General features: G+C 38.2%; 2 protein-coding genes across 6 annotated transcripts in view; one reads left to right on the top strand and one right to left on the bottom strand.

The window, feature by feature from the left end:
- macrod1 (mono-ADP ribosylhydrolase 1) overlaps positions 1 to 25,795 on the bottom strand; it is a 176,550-nt gene that overhangs the window by 71,914 nt on the left and 78,841 nt on the right. For 4 of the 5 annotated variants that reach the window (XM_015007650.2, XM_088009497.1, XM_015007655.2 and 1 more), the window contains exon 4: positions 8,477 to 8,506. The exons of the other annotated variant lie outside the window; for it this stretch is intronic. In XM_015007650.2, coding sequence (XP_014863136.2) covers positions 8,477 to 8,506 — 30 coding nt within the window. The remainder of the gene's footprint in view (positions 1 to 8,476; positions 8,507 to 25,795) is intronic. 5 annotated transcript variants of the gene reach the window in all.
- Positions 22,701 to 25,795, top strand: part of flrt1b (fibronectin leucine rich transmembrane protein 1b) — a 52,160-nt gene continuing 49,065 nt past the window's right edge. Inside the window, exon 1 of the mRNA XM_015007598.2 lies at positions 22,701 to 22,911. The gene's annotated coding sequence lies outside the window, so the exon portion shown is untranslated. The remainder of the gene's footprint in view (positions 22,912 to 25,795) is intronic.

Here is a 25,795-nt window from a genome sequence, read left to right as displayed (position 1 = left end):
GAGCACCAGCAGCAAAGAGAAAATGGAAGCCTGCACAGATGTAAAAATAAAAATAAAACTGTAAGGAAGAACAAATTTCCAGGATAAAGAATACTGTGCAGGTTCTCAAATGGCAAATTCAAAGAATATGAACTGAGTATGATAATTTTATAGATTTTCTAAGTGATGAAATGTGCCCAAACTGCAAGTATGAACCAGGAGCTAATAGTTTTGCCATTATGCCACACTTTTCCATTTGCAGATGATGGTTTTTAACAGAGCACATATTTAAAGTTTGGGATGTGATCTAACAAGCTTTAAACCTGACCTGTCTGCTGTGTTTGTTGGTCTCCATCATGCTGCTTCTTTACTAATGTTCTCCCAGAACAGCTGGTTTTCCACTCTGGACTCGTTATGAGACACTGGAAAGTAACTGACTGTACTGGATTTAAGTATATCAGAGTAACAGGAATAAAATACATCACGCGTCTTTTTAAGAATTTCTTTTGGAAGTAGATTTGGTCAAGAAGTAGATTTTCTTCTGGCTGTAAATGTGACAAAATGTGACAAATCAAGGGACTGCATTTCATTAAAATGTCCCATAAAGAATCAAAATGTTTTCTTTTCCGCTGCTCTGCAACATTTAGAATCAGGTGTCACATATTCAGAATTAAACTTACAGTGAAATCCAATACCAGTCAAGCAACTTTGAGTCTGGATCATAAATGCACCAAATGAACAAAGGCTGGCTGTAATGGGAGGTTAATGGGAGCCATGTTGCTGCTCACAGAGGTCAGGAGACAATCCCTCCAGAGATAAGGAGGAGCACAAAAACCACAGCTGCCAAGGCAAAGCTCAAATGATGCTGCAGAAGCCAGAGTTAGCCAAATCATGTGGGTCTTAGTGTTCCTTTGTTGCAGAGAGTAATCTTCTTCCACAGCCCACAGCAAGGAAGCACTGTTCATGGAGCAGTTCATATTGCCGATGTGTAATAAAGGGACTTTGGGAGATGCAAGGAATTCACAAACCCGACGCAGTGGATCAGTAACAGGCTGCTGCTCCTCTTATCCACTATACTTTAAGTACTGTGCAATAAAAATGTCAGTAGCGTTCATCCAGTTATAAGCTTTTGTAGCTAAACAAAGGATTTAGCAAATTATTAGGTGGCAAGGAATAAGCAGACAGGGTGAAGCCTGTCACGAATTATGTGAGCATGAATCGTCTCAGAAATAATGGTGATCAACGACTCGGCTGACTTCCTGTTCTCACCTTGTGCCAATATCAATTTTACATTAGCATTATTAGCAGCTACTGCTGCTCAACCACCATCCTGCTTTCTTCATATTATTAGGCTTTCCCTCATCCTGTCGTAAAATCAAACTGTGCAAGTTGGCTTTGTAACCTTTTATGATGTGAAGGGAAGATGCTCCAACCTGAAAGCAGCTGGACGGTTCTTAGTGGTATAAAATATACAGAATGTGTCCTAAATAAAGAGGAAGAAAGGGAAACAAACAACATGGTCAATGTTGTAGTAGAGAAAACCTTTCCATTTGTGCTGAGATGTAAAAAAAAAAAAAATGGAGAGGAAATATTTGTGTGCACCAGAATATTGTAGCAAGTTAGTGTGTTAGATTGTTAGATTGGTGGAAACATGTTGTCCACCCAGTGTTTGTCTTTTAAATGAAAGCATTTGCATGCATTAATCTAGCTGATCTAGAGCATCATGGGAATCTAATTACGGCTTAGGACATTTGGAAGTATAAACATGGCATAAAAGGCTGCTGATTTAAGCAGTTTTATATTCTTTGAACTCAATAGGGGAATTTCTTGCTATCTAAGCCATAATAATCAGGGATTGCCAAATGATTTTCTGCGTTTACCAACAGGAGTAATAATTTATTGAGTCTGTCTGGTGCTAAGTGAGGATTGCACAGTGGATTTTCAGAGATAATAAGGTAAAAATATGTTTCTCTGTTGTGCTATTTTCTCTTCATCACAAGAGTTTTATAACCCAAATCTTAACCTTGTAGGTTTGGGAACCGAGATTGGAAAAAGGTTGAAGTTGTCTTTGAGCCATTTCTGTGTTTATTTATTTACTAATGATTTACTCTATTATGACCCATTTTCAAATGTAAAGTAGAAACCACTTGATTTTTGTTCATTATGTCTTTGTTTTCCAAATAGTTAATGACGTCATGCACAAGATCTTAGGATACTGATAATATCTGCCTGGCTCCTCATACAGCTTCGTTTCTCACAGTTACAGTAACTTTAAACCTTTTAAAATTTTGACTTAAGCTATTGGGTCAAAATCTGAGGAAGTACATATTTTTCTTTTATATAATTCATAAGAATATAAACAAACATCTGCTTTTACTTGAATGGCATGTCCAAACATATTTCCTAATGTGAAGAAAGGCTCCATGAAATGAGTCTCGATGACATAGAAATGTTTAAAAAGTCCTGTATTACTAATTTTAAAGTTCCAAGACACTCAGAAAACTTAAAAACAAATCAAATAATTTGATACAGATTTGAGAAACAAGTAGATGGGCCACTAAGTGGAGCACAAGTTTTCTCCACACTAAAATAGATTCAGATTAAGGGGCATATTTTTTTTAAATTATTATTATTATGACGCCCCAATGAAAAATTAATTTATCTTTGGTCTTTTATGAAGAGGTGCCAACATTTGTAGAGTGTGCTGTGATAGTCAGAGTGAATGGATCAATAAAGTAATTTTAGAAGATGAACAGCGCCACTAAGTCTTACTGTAAGGCTTAAAAGCTGAGGTAATATGAATGTAAAAGTTTTAATTATCTCTAAGGTAATGACTACAAGAGTTATCTTCTCAAACATTGTTTCCATGTCCTTTGATTCATGGTTAGTGTTAAATATGAGTAGAAACCCCCAGAAAGCTGTAAAATGTGCAATTTGTTGCTTCAGGGTAAAAATCAGTGATACCCCGGGGGTAAACTGTACTGTCATCTTTCATGACTGCACTACAGATGAAAGAAGACACTGCTGCTTCCAACCTTTGGAGATTATCTACCTGGTCTTGAAATAAACAAACAGGTTTGGCTTCTCATCCTAACAAAGTGCTTCAGTCTGACAAAATGTGGGGCCAAAATACTGAGAAAAACACAAACCACAGGTAAACTCTGACATTTATAATCAAAACGTCACCCATGTTCTGGGGATTTTTGTTAAATTTATTTAGAATCAAAACAACACTGACTCAAAATTAATAAGAGATGTGTAGGGAGTGAAATAAAAGCAGAATAAGGGGCCAAACATGTAGACCATCAATCATGTGTCGTCACAGATGCCGCCTCCTGAACTGTGTGCTGATTAGCCAGATGGTCTCTGTCCTCTTTAGCCCAAAGGATTTAATGTCCATGATTTCAAAATGTTAAATTCATCAGAGCATAACGTTGTCTTTCCCTCGGTTTCAGTCCACCTCTGATAAACCCTGAGAATGTCTCCGCATTCTTTTCTTAATGGTTTTTAAGTTGTGTTTATGCCTACCGTTACAAACTGCACTCCTGAACCCATACAATGGCTTTCTCTTTTCAATATCTCTGTTCTGAAAGCAAATCCTCACAGGTGCCTGAGGATCATGGCCATGTGATATTAGTTTTTAAGCCTGTCCATTGCAGAAAGTTTATTTCTTCCAGGATTATGGGAGATTTTCTATGTATCATCAGTCGGAAACTAGTAAAATGTGCAGCATTTAAATGAAATGTAAATGTTTGTCCTTCACTGTAAGTGAAGCAAGGCAGGAGCCATAAGGTCAGAGGTCAGAGGGAATTTGTTGTTGCTCTTTTAAACAATATAAAATGTTAACGTTACTTTTAGTAAGAAAATTATGAAAAACATTTTAAATACTGTTAACCAAATCACCTTCACTTGTTCTGAAAATGCTACATGTTTAAAAAGTGGCTGACTTTGCAGTGTGATGCCTTGAAATTGGGTCTCTGTCTCTTTAAGAAGCTCCTTCTCTTCAGCTCCTAATTAGAACAATGCTCCTCCATGATGCAATTTATAACCCTTGCACTGAGGAGTAGTTTGTACAATAAGCTGATAACCAGGCGCTTGCTTATTGCTGCTGCTAGTCTAGTGGAGATGTGTGAGAAAGGTGCTGTGCTGGTAAAATTTAAAGAAGACGTTAAACCTAAATCTATCAGGCGTATCAATAAGTCTTGTTGCTATAATAATTGTTAACAATTCTTAATGTCTCAAACCATTTTTACCTCAAAAAGCATATTTATTGTGAGATGCTTCATCAAGATCATAACTTCCATCATTAGTCATTGAAAGATTTGTGTAACTTTAAAAGCATATTTATATAAATCAGTAAATTACATAAATACTCATGCTGATTTTGGCTACTTTGGCTTAAGTAGTGCACCACACACAGTCTTTTTATATTATAAGTTCTTTAATAAGGTCTTGAATAATTCTGAAGGGCATCTGTGAACTTCAGCTGCTTTTTTATTGAGGCACTTATTTTCAATCCAGTCCTCTCAGGGCTACATGTTTCAGGAAAACATGTAACTGTGGTATGACTGACAAACAGAGCAATGACAATATTGATTGTGATGTGACTCGCATTTCCAGCGTTCCTCTTTCTCTTCCACCGTCACATTGTCTGTGCCACTGTGCAGCACAAATTTACATTTTATTGCCAACGTCCAAGTCCTTCAACATGTCTATTTTCAGATGGTTTGTTTGTTCACTTCAAAATCACAACCTTCCAAGCGCAGGACTGAACCTGAATCAAGAAGCATCGAAGTGCTTATGCAGCTTAGCAAAGAGCAGAATTTTAAATTACATCCCCCTAATCCGGACGCCGGAGTCCTCATTACATCTTCAGTGTCTTTATTGTTTTGAGGACATGGAAAAAAAAAAAACTTTACAAATGTGTCCAGTGGACTACATGCACCTGAGCACTCAACACAAACAGTATTAACTTAATATAAAGTCTTATTTAATAATGTTGTATGGTGTGGTTGGTATGGCTTGTTGTTAAAGCCTGAACAGAAACAAAATGTTTCAGATATATCCACTATGAAGAACAATATTTTGAGTCTTCTTTGGTGCAAGGCTGGCATTGCTATGTAATTACACTAATGTAACTTTTTTTTAATCAACGACAGCCGATGTATTAGCTTGAATCTGTTTGTAATTATGGTGTTTGCAATTAATAAAAAAGTGCAGAAAGATTCAATTTCAGATGCTTGTTCTGCTAAATCGTCTGGTATATGTGGAAAACACTCAGTTATTCCTCAGATTTACGAACAGAAGGTTGTTAAAAAGGGGGATATCATGTATTTTCCAGGGATATAGTGACATTTTATACCACAATCAAGTAACTTCAGTCGTTTTAAAAAGGCTTTACATATCAAAAACAATCAAGCAAGCGTCATAGCCGTATTTGATCCCTTGATAATGGTCTCTGTCTCTTTAAGAAGCTTCTACTCCTTCCGATACGCCCCCTTCTGCCTGTCAGTGTTAACTGCTGCTGCCGCTAGTCTGGAGGAGGAGCTGAGTGAGGAAGGCATGGAGGGATATCATGTGAAGAGGAAGTGCAGCTGGAAACTGCAGCTCTGCGGAGGAGCTTTGGGTAAATAGGCAGTGCTTTGTGGCAGCAACACTCCAGGTATATTTAAGAGGAGGAAATTACATAATAACACAATATAAAGCTCGAAAGGTCGATTTTGCATAATATCCTACAAATTAAATGATAAAAAACACATGCCTATTTAAATGGCAGTGTCCAAATAAAAACTTCAAAAAGAGAATAAAAAGCTAGTACTGCCTGGGAACATACAAAAATGCCTGAAAAATGTGAACACTCTGATGCTTAAGCTCCAAATATAAAATGCTGATTGAAAAATATAAGTTCAAAGTCTTGCAGTCTAATTACCTAGTCCTCTTCTGGTTTTATTTTCTACTTATAAAAATCTATCAAATCAATGAAACATTGACAAATGCTGAAATAAATGAACAGCTGCATGACACGGACATTAAAGTGGGTTCGTTTCCTGCTTGTTGATGCGCCGCCGGAGCGCAGCGCTCCTCTGCATTGATGAGTGGAAACAATGTCGGCAGGTGTGCATTTGATCAAACCGAATCAGATTTACCCAGGTACCCTTGAGACTGAGTAAGCACCGTAAAGACCTTTTGTTGCCTCACCTCTGACTAAAAAAAAAAAAAAACAATCTCAAAAGCTGAGTGAATGAGAGCTGTGTAACTCAGCGTATAGTGGGAATGGCGATGTATTCCTGATGATGTTTGTGTGTTTTTTCCCCACTGGCCTCGGCTCGTGCATCTGTCTGTCCCCAGCGACCGACTCCAAAACACTATTGGACCTTTTGTTGCTTTTGTCTGTCTTTTTCTTTTTGTTCTAAGCATCATTTGCCTCCTATTTCTTTTGTTTTTTTTTCCATTCTTCACTCATCTCTACCCTCACCTCTCTCTAATTAACACCTACTGCAGGCTCTATCTGCCATGGAAAACCCCCAGGGACGAAGCTGGAAAAGGAGACGGTGAGGAGGAAACAAATACAATGAGACTTCAGAGAAATCAACTGAGAAAGTGAGAAATGGGAAGCAATCGGATTCAGAATGGGGCTGCTGGGTACGAGATATGGTTCAAAAGTATAAACTAAACCAGTTTACCGTGCTGTGAAAAAGTACTTGCCCCTTCAAAGATGTCTCATTGTCTTTCTTTTTTTACACATTTAAAATAAAAAAAAATGATTGCATCAAAGACAACCATAATTCATACAAAGTGCAGTTTTAAAACGATTATTTCGTGTATTAAGGGAACAAATAAATGAAGTCACGTCTCAAGTCCTTTGCTACAAAACACAGCCATGTCTCGAGTCTCAGGTCTTTTTGAAGCCAGGTTTCAGAGAGAAACTTTTTGGGAACACCCACCACGAAGGTGTGAAGTACTCCACAAGCGCAGAAAACACGGCTGCAGGGTTTATTTTATGTATGCACGGGCCGATAAAAATGCGGATGACGTCTATGAAAGTAACCTGGGATTCTATTTCACCTGAGCAGAACATGAGGTTCCATGTTGGGCTGCATTGATGCAGTAACTCATGCAGAAGGAGGCCCAAAACAAACAAGCAGTGACTCAATAGAAACACTCAGAAGTCTGACATTTCTAATGTTGCTCCAAACGAAACAATTCTGCAAAGAAAAGTGGGCCAAAATTCATCCAAGGCTAAGTTAAAGACTGATTGTAATGAGGATGGGACAGCCAGTTATTTGGTTTAAGGAGAATTACTTTTTCACCTAAACTCAGATGAATCTGACAGCTGATACATAAAATAACTGTTTGAAAACTTCTTTTTGTTTTTATTAGGCTTATCTTTGCCCGATACTAAAATTTGGCCAACGATCTGAAACATCTGTGTAAAAACAACAAACAAAACAAAACAAAACAAAACAGTAAGAGGGCAGCACTGTATATTCACCTTAATGCAGCAGTCAGATGAATACACATAATCAACTGCTCTCCATAAACCATCTGTCTCTGCAAATCCACCAGAGACCAGGGGACGACATCAAACGCTGCCGGAGATCTCGAGGTACTTCACTGTTCGCGTGCGTGACGTGATGGGAGGCGAGTGGGCCGCCCCTTCTGATGCATCGAGCCGGTTGTTAAGGAGTCGGGGTGGAGCCTTAGTGTGCATGAAGACACTGAGGACTTCAATGGATCATTTTTAGCCAAGCAAAGCCACTGTTATGCGCTGATAAATGAACACAGAGAGGCAGGCACGCTGGTGTGTCCTAAATAGTTCACCACGGCGACCGGGAACACACGCAGGAACACGCAGAAACTAATTGGAAGGGTAAAAACGGCAGCATGGTGGAGCGAGCGGGTGGGTCTGTCTGAGAGGCTGAAGCTGTTTGAGTGAACAAAGGCAAAGAAAACAACCACAGGCAAATGCTCACTCCTCAAATTTGCAAACTCCAACGTACACACACACACACACGCACACACACACGCACACAGGCTGTGTAAACGGTGTGTGTGTGTCCTTAGCGAATGCAGCCACTGCATTAGTAGTGTAGATTTATTACAAATATTGATTAACCACGGACGACTCAACATCACACTTGCGTTGCAAAGCACTGAGTCAACAATACGTAGAAAAATGACTGTTTATTTCCGCAGCACTCGCACAACAATAAATTATGAACTATTGACTTTGCACCTGTGTGCACCAACATGGAGGGAGGAAACGAGCAGACAGGCACACGCTGAGCAGCATGCAAAGGCACCATGAACACCTGCCACAACAAAGACCTGCCTGTTACCAAACACAAAGGAAAATTCACACCAAAACCCCCACTACTGGAGCCACCGAATTAAGAGACGTTTATTCTTGAAATGAATCCTCTGGCCGTGATTTATGGTGGTGTCTTTGCATTCAGTTCATGCTAGATGGTAAACAGTCAGACAGGTTGGTACTCACCTCCACCTCCTCCAAGCAGGCTCTTATTGGCTGAAAGAGAGGAGAAGAAAAGAGCTTTTCAACAGAAGTGATCTATGCAGAGTCTAATGGGTTTAACCTTTTGTCACTGATTTTGATGTAAACCAACAAAAACACATTCAGATTAGAGGATTTGCTGCTAATGCTTGTGTCTGCAGCTTGTTGTTGGATCCATCTTAGCCCAAAACTGTAAGCTAAAGGACATATAACCTAATTTGATCAATGTTTCTGTAGCATTATTTCCTTTATTTTCCTCAAAAATAGCCACTTACAATGAAAACCCATCAAACATATTTTGTCTCTTCTTTTTAATAAAAAAGAAAAAAAAACTTTTTTTTATCATCTGAAAGGAAAATCACAGATTAACAGCAGCAAAAGGATAATCAACCGAAGCACACAAATGCACACATTATGAGACAACAAAGTATAAAAAACCCTCTGAAGTAAACAAACAAACATAATACAAGGTGAAACCCTGTTGGAATAAAGTGTGCTTGTTCAAACTTTTCAACAACTTTTTCAAATAACCTTGGTGTTTTTTAGATGCTTGCAATATTTTCCTTTTTCAAACAGAAATTTAATTAATCCACAAAAAACCAGGGCCAAACTTGTTAGTCCTCTTAATGCTTCCAGCCCTTTCTGGATGTTTATTTTGCTGGATAACAGCCTGCAGGCATTGGCTGTAGTTTTTGACTAGCTTCTGACAACCCTGAGGAATCCCAGCTTGTTCTTCGACCAAATTATTTGATGACCTTCTGACATGAAGCTTCATCTTCAGTTCACCCCAGATCCAGGTTTAGGGCTTCAAGTCAGTCAAAACTTTATTGTTCTGGAGGTTCTCTGGAGTGTCTATGAACTCCTTGGCTTCAAGTTTTTTGCCTCATTTGTTCTGTGTGGATCTGCTTGAATTTTGTGGAAACCTTTTTTTTTTTAATCCTGCGCCCTCTTGGCAAAATAAGTCTGAGCCAAATGTTTGCTTTGCTTGATGCTTTTTCCCCCCAAAAATATCCAGTTTAACCTTTATGAGCTTTGAGCATCACAATGTTAAAACCAATGGTCAATAAAAGGTTTTAGTTGAAGAATTGTAATTAACAATTAACCATATTTAATTTAAAACTATATAAAATAAGCAACATGTTCAATTCAAAAACCCTTTTTGCTTCTAAACTGTTGAATAAATGACAGAGTTTGGGACATCTGTGCCTGCTTGCAGCATGTTTTGCATTTTAGGGTTGAATAGCTTTGGTGATAAGCTAACTCCTGTTTGCACAAGTTACACAGAACAAAAGTGTTTCCAGCATCACATCAGATAAATTTCTGAAGCAGAAATTAATCCCCAGTGGGACAGGATAAGTGGATGTCGCTTGTGTGTCAGATTTCCAGGTGTACCAGAAACGCCTAAATGTAAAAACAAAAAAGATGTGATTGACTTAATATTTTAATACACAAAGTCTTATTTTTACGCATTAAAATTAATTTATTTAATCAAAATGTAAGTGTTAAAGTCCTGGTTCTAGATAAACACATCACAAAAAGAAATGTTCAGATTTTGGTGACCTAAGAGGCCTTAGTTAATATTTCTTTGAAGGTTTTTCTGTGGACTATTCTCAGAAATGTTGGTTCTGTACTTGACCATTTCTAAAAGTTTTCTTACCCATAAACCATTTACTTATGAATCATTTATAGACAACAAAGCTACTAAACTCAGGGACAAACAAACCTATCAATGAAAACTTGAGCACATTTTGTTCTTATTCAGTTGAACCCAAATTAAAAACCATAACACTGCTTAAAATTGAGACGTTTTGTGATTTAGCAACATTAAAAGTCATTCAGAAGTATCTCTTTTGCACTTTATTTAGCCACAAATAAAGTGCTCTCTCATGGTCAAATATTAGGACTGGACAGAAACAAAAGCGGGGGTCATTTTGCAGTCTTTTAAAAACAAATTAGAAAGAAATTAGAGGTGGTTTAAAATCCTGTCAAGTACTGTGTTTGTCAATGACCGCAGCAACTCCTCATTAATTTTCTGTATCATTGGTCAAAGAAAACTGTTAAAAAGAATCACAATAGGATCATTTGTGAGCATTTTTGTTTAGCTGTAATGATTAACAGTATTTGGAAAAAATATTCCTGAAACGATGCATCTGATGGCAGAAGATCAACAATGAAACCTCAGTGTGATTTTTATTCTAAAATGGACGGAAAGGAACGAGGGGAAGAGGCTCATGCTGCCATGCTGGAAACATTAACATGACCCAGAGATGCATAGTCATGAGCGAGCTTTACACGGCACAGTTCTTGTTACCGACAGACAGACAGTACATGCGTCATGTTGCCTTGGCTGATGCTGCCCTATTGATTTTGTTTGTCACAGAATGTACCAGAAAATAAGTGCAGCTGGTCACAGAGTTGAAAAGAGGAAGATGCAGCTCTTACATAATCATGTCGGCATCTTTTCTTATTTTATATGAAAGAACATATATATCTGGTGCGCTTCAGACTTATTTGTTCTGGCTGGGGTTTGTTTTTTTTAATGAACTTGGACCTTTAATGTGTTCAGGTTAGTTTATGTTTACACCTTCATCCTGAAATGTTCCTGTGCCACCTGTGTTTTGACACCACAGTCAAATGTTTGCTCTACTGATCGATAAATCAATAACTGCTGGTTTCAGCTTACATCATGATAGTAATTACAGGAAATTTAAGTATTATACATTGTTAAGGATTTTTTATATTAACCCCTCAAGCCTTTGTATTTTTTTAAATGACAGCAGCTTGACTTCATTTTTTTTATTTGTCACAGAACTAGAAACTTCAGTGTTTTTTTTTTTTGAATTTTATCTGATAAATCAATGCAAAGCAGTGCGTAGTTCCACCCTTTTGTTCGTCTTTACCAGCTTTGTACATCTAGACAATGAATCGAGACATTTTTAAAATATGCTTCAGTTCAGTCAGACTGGATGGAAACGTCTGAGCAGGCTTTTCCCAAACATTCCCATTTAAACACAAGAGCATAACTTTGATCTGAAGCTGCTCTGATAAACATCCAACCAGCTCTGGTTGGTTGGATGTTTATCACCTGCCCTCCCTACAAGTGTTTCGGTCTTTTGCATCTACTAACTGGTTTACTTCCAGAGCTGCCCCGTATTTAGTTGAATGAATGACTTTATTTTCTTATTGTACACTAAAATCATAATGAAATCAAGAGCATCTCTCCCACTATCTTGTATCTCCATGGGGATGATGTGTTCAGGGAGAACAGATTCAGTTTTCTGTCACTAGTAGCTTTTCTCTTATAAGCCAAAAAGTCAAATTTTGGTCTAATCTGACAATTAGACTGAGTCCTTGTTAAATTGTCAAAAAGTGTTTTAATATATAGAACAAATTGTTCTATATCAATTAGGGTAGACTAATTGAAATGACTATTGAAAGACTGAAAGATTTGAAAGACTATTGTCTTTCAAATATTTTATCCAAGCTATCTTTCTCCCAACATTGGTATTGAGATGGTAACCATGATTTCATATACTGCAAATTACATAAATGTGATTATTTTATTATTATTATTATTATTATTATTTTATTATTTTTATTATTTTATTCATCTCTAGTGCCAAACCCAACTAATCCTTTGTCTATAATATACAAAAATATAAAATTAGTCCAAACTTTTACATTCAGGAAGAACAAAAAGTGAAGCCAGATTTATACAACTGAATCTCATGTTTCTCCACATTATCGCAGGTCTGTAACATGTTTCAGGATCTCTCATTAGGATTAGCATTCACCGCTCCAATCTCTTTCACAGCTCTCCGTAGCACCAGTTTATAGCCTGTTAATTTTATACATGTGCCATTTCTGGTGCCGCCACCCTGATTTGATGGGTAGAATAAGAACCAGCAGGTTCTAAATCTTATCAAGGAGAACAGAGAGGCACAGCACATTATTAGAGGCTAACTCCACTGCCCACGAAGCTAATGAATAAACTCATGCTGAGTCTCCGGTCCTAAGGATTACAAACAATTCAGTGGGAAGAAAAAGAGACAAAATGGCTTGATTTTCCTTTTAGTCATGGAAGTCCCTCTTAACACAGCTTTTCTTACCAATAACAAAAAGGTGACTGCTGCTTGAATATAATAACATAATGAGCTTGTTTAACAGACTGAATTAATGCTTGTAGCTTAGCTGGCCAGCATGTCTCCAATCATTACCCTCCCCTGCTTGTATCATGTCACTGCACAGCTTTAAAAGTGTAAACTGCTGGCAGGGTGATAAGCCTGGCTGTGGCTGCTTTCAACATATGCGATACCCAAGTGTTTTCTCACCCGCATAACCAAAAAACGTGTGGAGTCAGCAACACTAGCCCAGGGACATCTGCAGTGCCTTCAGTTAACTCAAACCTGACCAAAAACTCATAAAAAAAAAATCACGTTTTTCTGGGGGTGGTTCCTGGTGTTTTTGCATCACATCCTCACTGATGTGACCATGTTAGCATAATCTGATAAGCACATAATCTCACTGCGAGAGGCGGTTAGAGAGACGTGTCAGAAAACACAGGGGACATCCCTCATTTTAGTTACCACTTGCCAGCAGGCACTGAGCCAGCTGAGACTGTGCGTTGTATCAGGAAACTTGGTTTTAAGGCGGGAGGAAGAGGAGCTAAATCTACACGTGTCTGAAGATTATTCAAACATCAAGCTGTGCTGCCTCATTACCAGTAAATAACTTGTTTTCTGCCTTAAAACTTATTTTAATTCTTAATGTGGGCTACAGCCTGACGTTTCATCTACAACAGATGAAAATCTTAACACTTGTTTCAAATATGCAGCAATAACGTTGCACAACCAGAGTTGCTAGCTAGAAAGAAAAAACCACATGACTTTATTGCTACAAAGGCTGAAAATTACAGATTTTACAATCAGAAATGTGAATTTGTGAGCCGAACATCATCACTGTGTTGTGTTTGCAACCAAACTCAACATTATATCTACCAAGCATTACACCAAAGTCAAGGTTATATCTGAGCAAGAATAACAGTATGCTGCACTGTCCCAGGTGTTAAACACTATTATACAACCATAACAGGTATTTTAACTTAATTAAATTTCTACAGGGAAATTGTTTAACGAGATCATTTGGCTCATGAAGAGCCCAGATGTAATGTAGAGCATTAGGAAAACGAAGTACACCTACAGAGGCAATAACCTAAGGTACTCATTTTCCGTCTCTCACCAGGTTGTGGATGTTTTCTGGCCCATTTTGCTTTGCAGAATTGTTTGAGTTCATTGAGTTATTCAGACACTCATTTCTGCACTGCTTTTCAGTTCCCACAACATCTTAATATCTTTTCAGGCGCTCTGCTGTTGATCTACTATGAGTTTAAACATATAAAATCAAGTCCTGACCAAACTTTACTGACAGATGGACTCATATTTGACTCTGGAATACTTTGGTCCATCCACGACCGAATGGGTCCGAAGTGTTTGTGCTGATTTGTTGTGTTTGGTTTGGTTTGAAACGTCATATGTCGAAATGATATTCTTTCTCTCAGCATCTTATCCAAACAGTGTCACATTTGATATTGTGCTAACACACACCTGTATGCGCCAAAGTAGGGATTTGCCGAATGTCCTGACTTTACAGAAATGCTTACACCGATGACATTTAATTAGTAGCAACTGGCCTCTTCTTTCCTCCTATGGAAGCAGCAAGAATATACTTAGTTTGCCCGATGAGTACTGACAGACGAGGAGATTATGTTTTTCTCATTACTTTATTTATTTCTGCTTTTAAATATGGGCGCTTAACACTGCTGTCTGAGGTAATTAAGAAGCTAGTTTTTCTTAGGTGAAAGGGGTTTGGCACTTCCACAGCAGGTTTACTGGACTTTCCAACTTCTAAGTTGTGAAAATTATCAGGCCCTCCCCTAGGTGCAACATTTCTGAGTAGAAAAGTCATAAGTTGCTTACTAACCCTGACCTCATAAACTAATCTGGCAACACGCACACATTTAAAACACGATGAAAGCTGCAGTAATGAGGTATGTATTTCCATATCTACTCTAAAGCTCTTGCTATAAAAGGAAGCATTTTGGATCCATTCTTTATAGATAGTAAACCCTAAAGGAGCTGGTGCTGAACTGTTTTCTTTGACTTTAGTGACTATGTATTAATATGTGCTTGAGATTTTATAGAATCTTGTATATTATTGTTGTCACTGTTTACACTCGTTTATCTGCATATAGAAACCTTGTCAGATCTGTAACAAACTGATAAAGGTATGTAGTGAAGGGTTGTTGTTTTTTTTACCATATTAAAATGTTTGTGTATTTTTGGTGTGCTGGTTATTTCCAACTTTTGTGACTCTAAGGTTTGGATTTCAGCTAATCTGTTACACAGAAACCAAAATGCTAGACTGGCTGAATGCATTAAGAACTGAGAAATGCATTGTTGTTGGCTTACTGGTAACAAACTGGTCACTGACTGCAATAATAAGCTAATCCTACTGGTTTTCTGACTTGCATTTGAAACTGGGTTATTTAAGGTCAAAAGTCATCCCCAGATCAGAGCTGTGACTGCTGAGGTGAATGAAACTCTTGCTGTTTTACAGCCTGGGAATAAATACTAAAACAAATGTATGTAACATTTAGTGCAGAGAGATAAAACGCATGACTGTAAAGCTGCTGACTAAAAATAATCTCATGAAAGAGATGCAGATAAAGGTAAAAAAAAAAAAAAACTTCCATAAGTATATGCTGCAAGGCAACCAATATGTTGAGAGGCTGAGAGTTTAGACCACTTGGATGAAAACACCTTTGACAGCTGAGTCCCAGTTTCACACCTGGGCAGCTGGGTCTGAGGTGCATGTCATTTCCTGACTCCCATTCCCACCTTTCATGTCTGTTTGAACAGCAACAATCTATTAGAGGAGCCACAATACAAGGAGAAAACCTTCACAGCTATAAAACTGTAGGGCACTGAGCTGAACATGTGGATTCTTGCTCTGAAAAAATATTCACTCCTATGTGGGTTTCTTTTGTTTTTGTTTTTTTAAGCACACATAAGTGTTTCAGACAATCAAGGTAATTTTAAAAATCAAACAAAAGTAACCAGAGTAAATATAGATGAGTTCACTAATCACACAAACCAACCTAGCCTTACCTGAAAAGTAATTACCAACATTTTTAAATCATTAATTATTTTTTTGTTGTTGCTGCTTTAAGCTGAGTTAAAATAAACCAGCCACACCCAGGCCTGATTACTGTCAAATCAATATTCAATAAATTAAACAAACCCTGTCCAGAAAAATAAAGGAGGCTTTAAAACACCATGTCACATGCAGATTTAGAGAAAGGTGGTGGAAGTGAGATGACAGGCTGCTTTACTGCTTCCGGTGGCTCAGTCAAAGTCAGGATCTAAATTTAACTGAAATGTTGTGGCATGACCCAAAATAAACCATTCATGCTCAAAATGGCTGCTAAGCGGATGGATAAAAAATATGTTTTGTAGTATGTCATTAGGTTTAAGGGCTTCAAATTGTGATTATGTTTTTCTTTTTTTTATGTTTACCATTTGAAAAATGCATTTTGTATTTAATCCTGTTATGTTTTTATGATATAAAAATTTGGTTGTCAGCTGAAATATTCAAGTGACAAAAGATCAGAAGGAATCTGTATATTTTTACAGCACTACATATGTAATACATAACATTGCAAAATTTATTTATTTAAAGTAGTATTTTTATACAACTTAAAATAAGTTGTAAGCTGTAAATATTTTAGTTAATTCCTTAAAGTAGATGTGAGGAAAATGTGAGCTGCTTTACTGCTTCCGGTGGGTCAGTCAAAGTCAGGATCTAAATTTAACTGAAATGTTGTGGCATGACCCAAAATAAACCATTCATGCTCGAAATGGCTGCTAAATGGATGGATAAAAGCTGACATTTTCCTGAGGAAAATGTGAGGAAAAAGTCTAATGAAAGTATTTTTTCATTTGACTTATTCAAATGAAAAAAGCCAAATAAAAGTATTTTTTATGCAAGAAGAAAAATGCTGTCAGTTAGATTTTCAGTTTCAAGCTTGCAGCACCCTGAGGTGAGAGAATCATTGCTGCAATACCCAAATCACAGTTATGAGCTTTGTTGGTGATCATAGTATGAATAGTGCAGGTTTAAATGCTTAAAGTATGATGCTCAAGAGTCATTTACCAAAGGCACCGCATCCTCTGGAAAGGCAGGAATGCAAGAGTGTGAATTGGGTATTAGTGTGATTTGTTGTTTAAAAAAACTTTATTTTACATGAGAAACACATCATGCCCAGTGGAGAAATGTGATGCTATGAGCCTGTTTTTCTACCAAAGGCCTTGGGGAACACTGATGGAGTCCATGGCATCATTGACATTCAGAAATACCAGAACATTTCCAACAAAAAGCTGATGCTTTCTGCCAGCAAACTGAAAATGGGTGCTTAGGTCCATCATCAAGACCAAAGGAGACGCTCAGATCAAGACAGAAACGCTTAACCAGACTAAAACGAGCCAAATCCTACAGAAACCGTGTGGGGTGATCTGAATGGAGGAGAGCATAAGACGGCTCATACATCTGGATTATTAATAGACTCTGTACAAGGTGGCATGTTCAGAAATCCCTTGCTCTCTATGCTCTTCAGGCTTATGACCAGAGAAAACCAATCACTATCCTTTTGGCAAAACTGGGCTTTGCAAAGTATTGACAGCAGGGGAGCCATTAAATTTGCCACTAGTGATTTTCTTAAAATACTAATTTCTCAAGAGAAGTGTTTCTATTTTTTTTTTTCTTTTTTACTCAACTGATTAGATGTCCTCAAATTAAAGGCTGGATTTCTCTAAATTATCTGTGTGAGAAGATGCATCTGTGTAAAAAGTCACATTTATTTTAAGATTTATTACACGTATTCACCAGAGATGCCAACAAGCCTGTCTGCAAATATCTATTAAACAAAATACTGATCGTATATTGGTTTGGACATGATCATACTTCCTGTTTTACTTAAATTGATGCCGATAATCGACAGGCTTTATCAAGTTTTGAACAAATTTCCAATTTCACAGCTCATAAAATCTCTCATTCCACACGTGGAGAGAAAGCACACCCAGAGACGAGAAATGAGATTTCTTTTTTGTGTCTAATATCGGCTGCAGTACAGTCACTCAGGCTGAATTATTCTGTGACTGGTATTAAATGAGAGCAGTGGCTCTCTCACAATGTGGGAATGTGTTTTTTCACCTACTTTTGTGCTCGGTGCCCTGGCAATTACAGTGAATGTAAGTTCAACTTATATTATCCTCCATTTCGTTAAGAGTTCAGAAGGCCCATAAAGGGACAGATATTCTTTTAGTACAAAGGCTAATATATAAATATGACAGGTTTTGTGACTGTTGCCTTAAGATTTTCCAAGGTGGTCAAGAAGGCCTCCGTTTGATTTCTACACTTGAACAGACACAACCACTTCACAGTGGACTTTTACATAGATTTAACAATAAGCCGTGTTATTTTGTCTTTTTCTACGGCGTCAAACCTTACATGGTTGGAGGGAAGAGCAAGGAGTGGCACACTTTGTGCTCTATGAATAAACACAACAAAGACTTACAAAATAAGACTGAGTTATTGGACAGACATCAAGAAAGCAGCCTGACGACACCATAGGGAGGCTGCGACTGCTGTAAACACTGCTGCCTTCAGATATGGCTGGACAGCACCAAGTATGACCTACTTAGTCTGAAGCTTGCTGAACCCTTTAAGGAAAATTCGGGCCTTTTTTCCACTTCTTGGCCACAGACATTTCTAGAAATGTAATGGTATAAAAAGGGAGCAGTCAAAGTAGTAAAGTAGGGATGCAAATGAATGGTTTTGAATTAATTAATGAATTAATTTAAAGTTTACTCATCTTAATCAACTGATGATTAATTGATAAGGGGCCATTTTCTTATAACCCTAAACTTTCCCTTCTACTATATAAGCAGTATTTAATTGCCTTAATGTCTTTGTAAACTTGTGATTTTCTAAGTTAAACTGAGATGCAACCATGTATGTAGTTTTAAGCCAAAGCCTCAAACCTGCTGCTTAATGTCTGAAATCATGGAAAAATCTAAATAAAATCAAACATCTTGTTCATTTGAAGATCTAGGTATTTTCTAGATGCCTACAGGTGCAATCTGTATTTTTTTCAATCATGAAGTACAAACAGAGCTGGAATATCCAAACATCACGCTGTTCTGCTACGAGACGGGTTCTGTGCGCCAGAGATTAATGTGTTTTGGTGCCAAATGTGGGCATCAACCTTCGGGAAAAAACAATGGATCTTGTGAAGATGTTAGCTGAAGATTAAGGCAGAGCATTAGTTTCCTCAGTGAAACTAAAAGCCCAATCAAAGTGGAAGAAGCCATTATTTCAGTAGCAACATAAAAATGCCAGACTGGGCACTCAGGAACAAAGACTTTACCGTTTGGAGGCATGTCCTGTGTTCTCGTCGAACTATAATTGAAGTGTTCGGACATAACGACCATTGTTATATTTGGACGAAAAAGGGGGAAGCTTGAGCACCATGCCAGCTTTTAAGTATGGGAGTGGAGGAATGAACAATATGTGGAAATATTGAATAAACATCTCAAGACATTCTCACTCCGTCACTCCAGTTTTAGGAGGAACGGGACAAATTTCCTGCAAACTATTGTGAGACGCTTGTTAGGTGATACACAAAACGCTTGGCCCAAATTATGGAACTGAAAAGGCAGCGTTACTAAATACAAGAAAAAATGTGCACAAGAAGAAATGCGTGCAAACTTCTGAATTTGAAGAAAGTAATATAACTATTTAATTATTGTGGCATGTGGCAAATAGAGATAATTTTGGTTTTGCTAACTGAACTAAAACAAGAGAATTTTAGTCAGATTGAAAGTTTAAAAAATAATGAATATTTTAACTTGAAAGAATAAAAAAAAAAAAGCAAGACGAGTCACTTCCATCACCACTGTAGGTGCGATAGCGCCATTACAACGTTCAAAATAAGGGTCAAGGTGGTTTCTTTTGCTTTTTGAAACAGTTTAAAGACGTTTTCACTAACAAGCTCTGAATATCATGTCCTAAAAAAATAATGAGATTTAGAAAAGTGTGCGCATGCATGTCTTAGCGAAAAGTTTCCTTTATGAATCAAAGTGCAGATGGAAATGAGCACCTGTGGATCCGGCTGACACTTTGCCCTCTACTTCCCCACACGCAACACCAAACGCTCACTGCGTGCATGTTGGAGCATACAAAAGAACCTGCTGATCCTCAGCTCTGGATGATGAATCAAGACCAGCAAATGAAAGCCAGAACCCAGAGGTTGTTGTGGGGCAGGAAATGTTCACACTGATGAATGAATGTTTGCATGCGCGTCTTTCATTTACGTATTCAGTGCAGCAGGATTTTCTCGGATACACGTTTGAATTTAAACAAGCAAAATCAAACTCATGCATAAAATCACAAAAATGTTTAAATAGGTGGCAATGAATGAATTTGTAAAACTAATAGTGATGAAGATGAGAACTTTGAGCTTGTTAGTGATCAAGGTGTTTTTTTTAGATAATGGACAATATATGAACAAATTACTATTTCAATATTATTGTTGGAACTATTTACTCTTTATAATTATTTCTTTGAATTTTGTTTAAATTTATTCTTAGTTTACTTTATACTTTAGGTTATTTACAAGGTTTACTTGTAGGTTAATATTTTTTAATTTTATTTAATCTTTGTTTCCTATAGGTAAAGGGACTGGGGCAGGACCAGCATGCACTGGAGTTGTCCCTATGGTTTTATTGCTTCCCAAACTGGAAAAATAAACCATGAATAGCAACTTCCACGTTTTTTGGACATTGGGCTGTGAACAAAACATCACCATGGAGCAGCAGTGGCTCATTGATTGTTTTTTTTAAATAGGATGCGGTAGAAGCCCACACCTGGCAGAAATGATGGTTGGCCTCCAACATTGGTCAACATTTTGACCAATGTTAAAGGTCAAAAAGAGCGCTGGAAGCAGAGTAATGACATGAGATGGAGAGGAATGTCAAAATGTGTTTATCGCTTATTGCTGTTGCAACATTTAACCAAAAGACACTGAACCTCCAACTATCCATGTATTCTCAGATTAAACCTATTTGTGGATTTTTTCTTTTGGAACATAACCCCCAAATTATTCAAAGAAAATTAATCTATTCACTCATTTTTTTTCATACAACATGTAATATATTCAACAGAAAAGCAGCGTGGGATGCTGAAATCCCATAGGTACAATGTTGGTTGACGATAATGGCAGCAGTTTGCAATGCATCGATCCAGAAGCATCACTCCTTTCTCTGGGCGGTGATTGGCTAAATCCTAAAAGTGGAGATAAGGAAGACAGTAGATATTGGTTTCAGAGATAGTGCTAATATGGTTTCCACTACGCATATTAAAACATATTTGGTGTTTGTAGGCAGCTGCAGGTGTTTTTAGAGATGCAAAGACTCATGGATTTCAAAAATTCATGGGTGGATGTGGTCTGTAACCTCCACAACTACTGGGGTTCTACTATGATGCCATGTTGTAATTGCATAACTTCCGGTCTGGAAGTTATGCAATAATTTCTTGGTGGCAACATCAAGCTTGTAATAGTGCAGTAGTTAATGGATTTTAATGTAAATGTAATTGGGCTAATGTGTATATTTTGGATCCTCTGGAGATTGGAGAATATTCCCTGAAGTTGCATGCTGTATTATAATACTACAATGGCAAAAAGCACAGCTCAAATGAAGCTTCAGAATGCCAAAAGTAATTAAGACATCCATCCCATGACAATTGCATGTACACTGCATTTGTAGCTAGTGTTAAGTGCAAATTGGACAGGCGCTTCAAGGGATGAATGAACCGAGACAGGAGGAGGTGAAACAGGGGAAAAAAATGTATTCATGCACAGATTCTTTTCATGTCGTCAGACACTCCATAAAAATCTGAGCCTGTCTGTTGCAAATATGAGCCGTTTTACTCTGTCACACATGAGTGACTTTTGCTATTACGTTGCAGCTGTTTGGTGAATGCCAGCCATGGTGCTCTCACTCAATTTTGGTAAACTTGCAAGCACTCCAGTACTTTATCGTACTTTCAGCTCAAATCCAAGAGTAAAAAGAGCCTAAGATGAAAAATCACCCAAGTTCCCTTCCTAATGCTCTCCTCCACTTTACCTCAGTGTGATGTAAAACGGATCACACTCTTAATGTTGAATTGAATGCTTTGCTGTCCTTTGGTGTACTAGTACTGGGTACATAATCATATCCATAGTTGACTGCCTAGGAGGTTAAAACAAGCTTTCCCAACTTCCTGCCGCACAGAAGGTGAACTAACTCAGTGTTCTACCTTTACCTTTCCTGTTACAAAAACCATTATAATTAAATCCCCCTTACAATCATTATTCATAGGATTATAAAATTATTAAGATTGTCTCCTGCAGGGTACAATAGACCTTTGATAAATGTGCAATGATCCTATTTAATGCTGCTGCTCTCTGCGCAGATACATAGGTGCTTGAGACAGAACCAGCCTCCGAGCCCTGTGGGGGAAACAAAGGCATCAAAGCAACTAAGATACTCCATGTGCATGCACAATCACGCAGGGACGGAGACGAAGCCCCACACACACGGGAGGGCGCAAACACTAAGATGTGTGTGCCCAAACACAGCGGTCGCCTGCAGCCGCACATGTACACGCACATACAAATGCAGCCAGCCACGGTTCAGTGTTTGGGTAACCATGGGGACAGCGAAGCCGAAGGTTTGCTACTGAAATCTAGTTAATTAGAGAGAGGCAGAATAATGCCGATACTCAAGGGAAAGTGTTTCGCCATCTGTTAATACCCACAAGCACCCTCTGCCCGGCCGCGCGCAGAGGAAGAAGCCGGCCGCCGCTGTTGGTGCACAGCAAACACTGCTTCTCCCACGGCGCTCCGGTACGTGGAGGCCAATAGTTTCTTCTTCTTACTGGTATTAGATGACTAATTGGAATAGCTAATACTGAGCCGCTAAATAAAGCAGGCTTGCATCTGCTGCTGACATACACCAATTATCGCGTGGGGAAGGAGATCGGGGTGATAAGTTATACAACTACATCCAGAGAGAAAAAAGGGGCGAGATGGAAGGAGGGATGGTAAGTTGACACGGAGGAGGAGGAGGAGGAGAGCGCGAGGTGTCGGGGGACGGAGGAAGGGCTCGGAAAGGGAGGGGTGATGGAGGTTGAGTGAGTGAGTGTTAGAGGCAGAGACGAAGTGAAAGAGACTTGATGTTGGAGAAGAGAGAGATGCGGGACTAAATTTGCCGGAAACGTAGAGAAAAACAACAGGATGGAGTGTGCTTCGTCTTTTTAAGGAGGTAAGTGATGAAACTAAAGGGGGAGACGGACCCGTTGGAGAAGGGGATCAGATTGATGGATCAGTGGAAGAGCAGGAGCCGAATGCTGAAAACCCGGGCAGATAGAGGAGGAGAAGTTGGCTATGAGAGGAAACCCAGATAAGATATGAGCTCTCAGCTGGTTTTGGCACAGCCTAAAAACTAATGTTTATTCACCTGCATGCGTGCGTGTGTGTGTGTGTGTGTGTGTGTGTGTGTGTGTGTGTGTGTGTGTGTGTGTGTGTGTGTGTGTGTGTGTGCGCGCGCGCCTCTCTCAGTGGATTATGTTAGGAGACAGGAGTAATGATGATGATGACGGAAACGGGCTACAATCTACTTTACATTCAGCTGTGTTGAACCAGTCTTCCGTCTGTGCTTTCTCCGTCGCTCCATCTTATTTTTCTTCCCTTCTCCTCGCTCTCGGAGCCCACACCCCCTCACCCCCACCCCACCACCAGCCCCTGCAATTCCCCCAGGCCCCCAGAGCAACCTGTTTGTGTATTCCTCCCTCTCAAGCTCCCCTCTCCATCCTCTGCCCACTTGTCCTAACCACCATTACACCTCTTTCAGTCATTTAATTTCTAGCCATCATTCATTTGGTCCACTCGAGAATCTGAATCAATTTGCCGCTGTCCTCATGTCAAAAAGGACAAAGCTACTTATAGGATAAATGAACTAATAGTGCAAAGGCTCTACCTGACATAAGAGATTGATTACAGAGCGATTAGATAAGAAATGACTTTTTAAAAGCAGAGGACAGCCCATTAATTAAAACAAAAACAACTTTCAAAGGGAAAGAACTTAAAACACATGAAATACATATACAGCCTAAAGGAACAAACAAGCTGACAGATCAAAAAAGAAATACAATGACTGAGGTAAAAAAAAAAAAAAGAAGGAAAGAAAGAAAGAAAAATGCACTTGGAGGAAATTCATCTTATTGCAGTTCTCTCTCCTGCACCTGTGTTTACAGCCCTTTATTGGTTTCTCCCAGCCCCCTTGGCAAAAGCAGCTCCAGAATCTTAGTGAATATGAATGTGCTTTCAAGCTTCCTGCAGCCTCATTCACACCTGATGAACACACAGGTGCACACATGCAGACTGGCTTGACGGTAAAGGTGGATCCCAAAGACTGAAGTGAACCGGAATATAACTGGAGACAATCAGGCTGCACTCAATGTGATCTGATTATTTCTTTTCCAGTGTGATGAAATTAATTTCAATACATTCACACGACCAGGCTTGCAGTAACCATCAGACTGCCTGGAAATTAGCAAAGCAAAGAGCAACAGGAGCCAAGGTCTCCAACAGCTCGGGGAAGAGGCTGACTAGAATTCAAATGTATGCAAATGAGCAGTCATGAGGAAGAAAAGTAGCCGAGGTGTAAAGGTGTTTTCACTTTGGTTTTTTTCCTCATAAATCTTCTTTACTTGTTCCAGCAACAGCTGGTGGCAGTTTAAAGGCTTTTTAAATGCTGGAGATAAACAGACTTCCAGCAACGTGATGCCAAAATCAAATTAGTTGAACCTTTGAGCGTAAATGAGGTCATTAACTGGCAGATAGCTGTGACAGGCTCGGAAATTTGATTTATGTCAAGTACCCTGAAAATATTGGGAGAAATATATAAAAAAAAATGTTTAAAAATGTTGACAATTCAGTCTTTTTATATCACAATGTACCTAAGTGAAACCAGGCTGGTTGTGAAAATGCCACTACGCGATGAAGAAGAAGAACTTTAATTAGTAAATGTATATTCTGTATTGATGAAGTGAAGCTTTTCGAAAGCAAAACATATTTTTTCTACACATGGAGAAATGTTTGTGGTTCATCCAAGGCATTAGAGAGCAGAAGAGATCAAGAATTTCAGCACCCAACAGGAAGGCTGAACAAAGGACAGCAAAGTTTTTCTGTTTGTTGCTTATGTAATGTGTTACATGATATGGTTTATTTTGAAATGTTTGAATTTCAGAGAGAAGGTAAGGATTCTCTAATAAATACACAGGGAAACTGCCGTTTTCTGAATATTAGACATGCTAACTGCACTAATTGGCAAAAATAAATAAAACAGGAACTCAATCAATTTGTTGAAAATATTTCTAAAATCCAGATTGTAGAACGAGTTAATCTAATTAAATTATGGAAAAGCAATTTTGGTTAAATGGCACCGTTCACACATTTGGCAATTCAAAGTACTTCACACAAAATCAAAGGAAAAACATTAAAACGACAACATGTAAGCTTTGATGAAAAGAAAGAAATGTTAAAATGTAAATTAAAGTAGTGCACAATAGAAATGAAGATATCTGAAGAGCCTCAAAGCAAAGTACAATTACTGTGAAAGTTATTTTTTTAATCAAAATTGAAATTTAGTTTTTGTAGCAAAATTTTCAACATAATAATGTTTAAAATGTGATAACACTGGCATGTATTGAAGCATTAAAGTGTTTTATTGCTCTTTTCAGTTGATACGAAATAACATATTGAATAAATATTGAATTATTTGTCATTTCTAAATGTATATTTTGACGTAAAAAAAGTTGCACGCAGGGTTTCGTTTAAATGACAGCTGCAGCAATTATTATCTCTGAACCAGCTTTGGTTTGGTGTCAGGTTTAGTTTTTAACATCTATGACCTTTTATTTTGAAAGTGGATCTTTCTTGTACTTCCTGAAGACATGGCAGTAAAACAAATTAGCTTTTAGGCAGCTTTGCACTTGAAGCAGCATCCGTATATCAATTTTCAATTTATTAATTGTTCTAAAGGCCCAAAGCACTCAGAGTTGCACTTAAAACTTATATGAACACAGAAATGTTAACGCTATTCCAGGACATTCAGATAACATCCAAGACCAAAGCTAAGCACCATC

This window comes from Poecilia mexicana, unplaced genomic scaffold (assembly GCF_051168715.1).
Source record: "Poecilia mexicana isolate PSO_F unplaced genomic scaffold, ASM5116871v1 scaffold_10, whole genome shotgun sequence".
NCBI classification, from domain to species: domain Eukaryota; kingdom Metazoa; phylum Chordata; class Actinopteri; order Cyprinodontiformes; family Poeciliidae; genus Poecilia; species Poecilia mexicana.
This window is presented reverse-complemented; position numbering and strand designations above follow the sequence as displayed.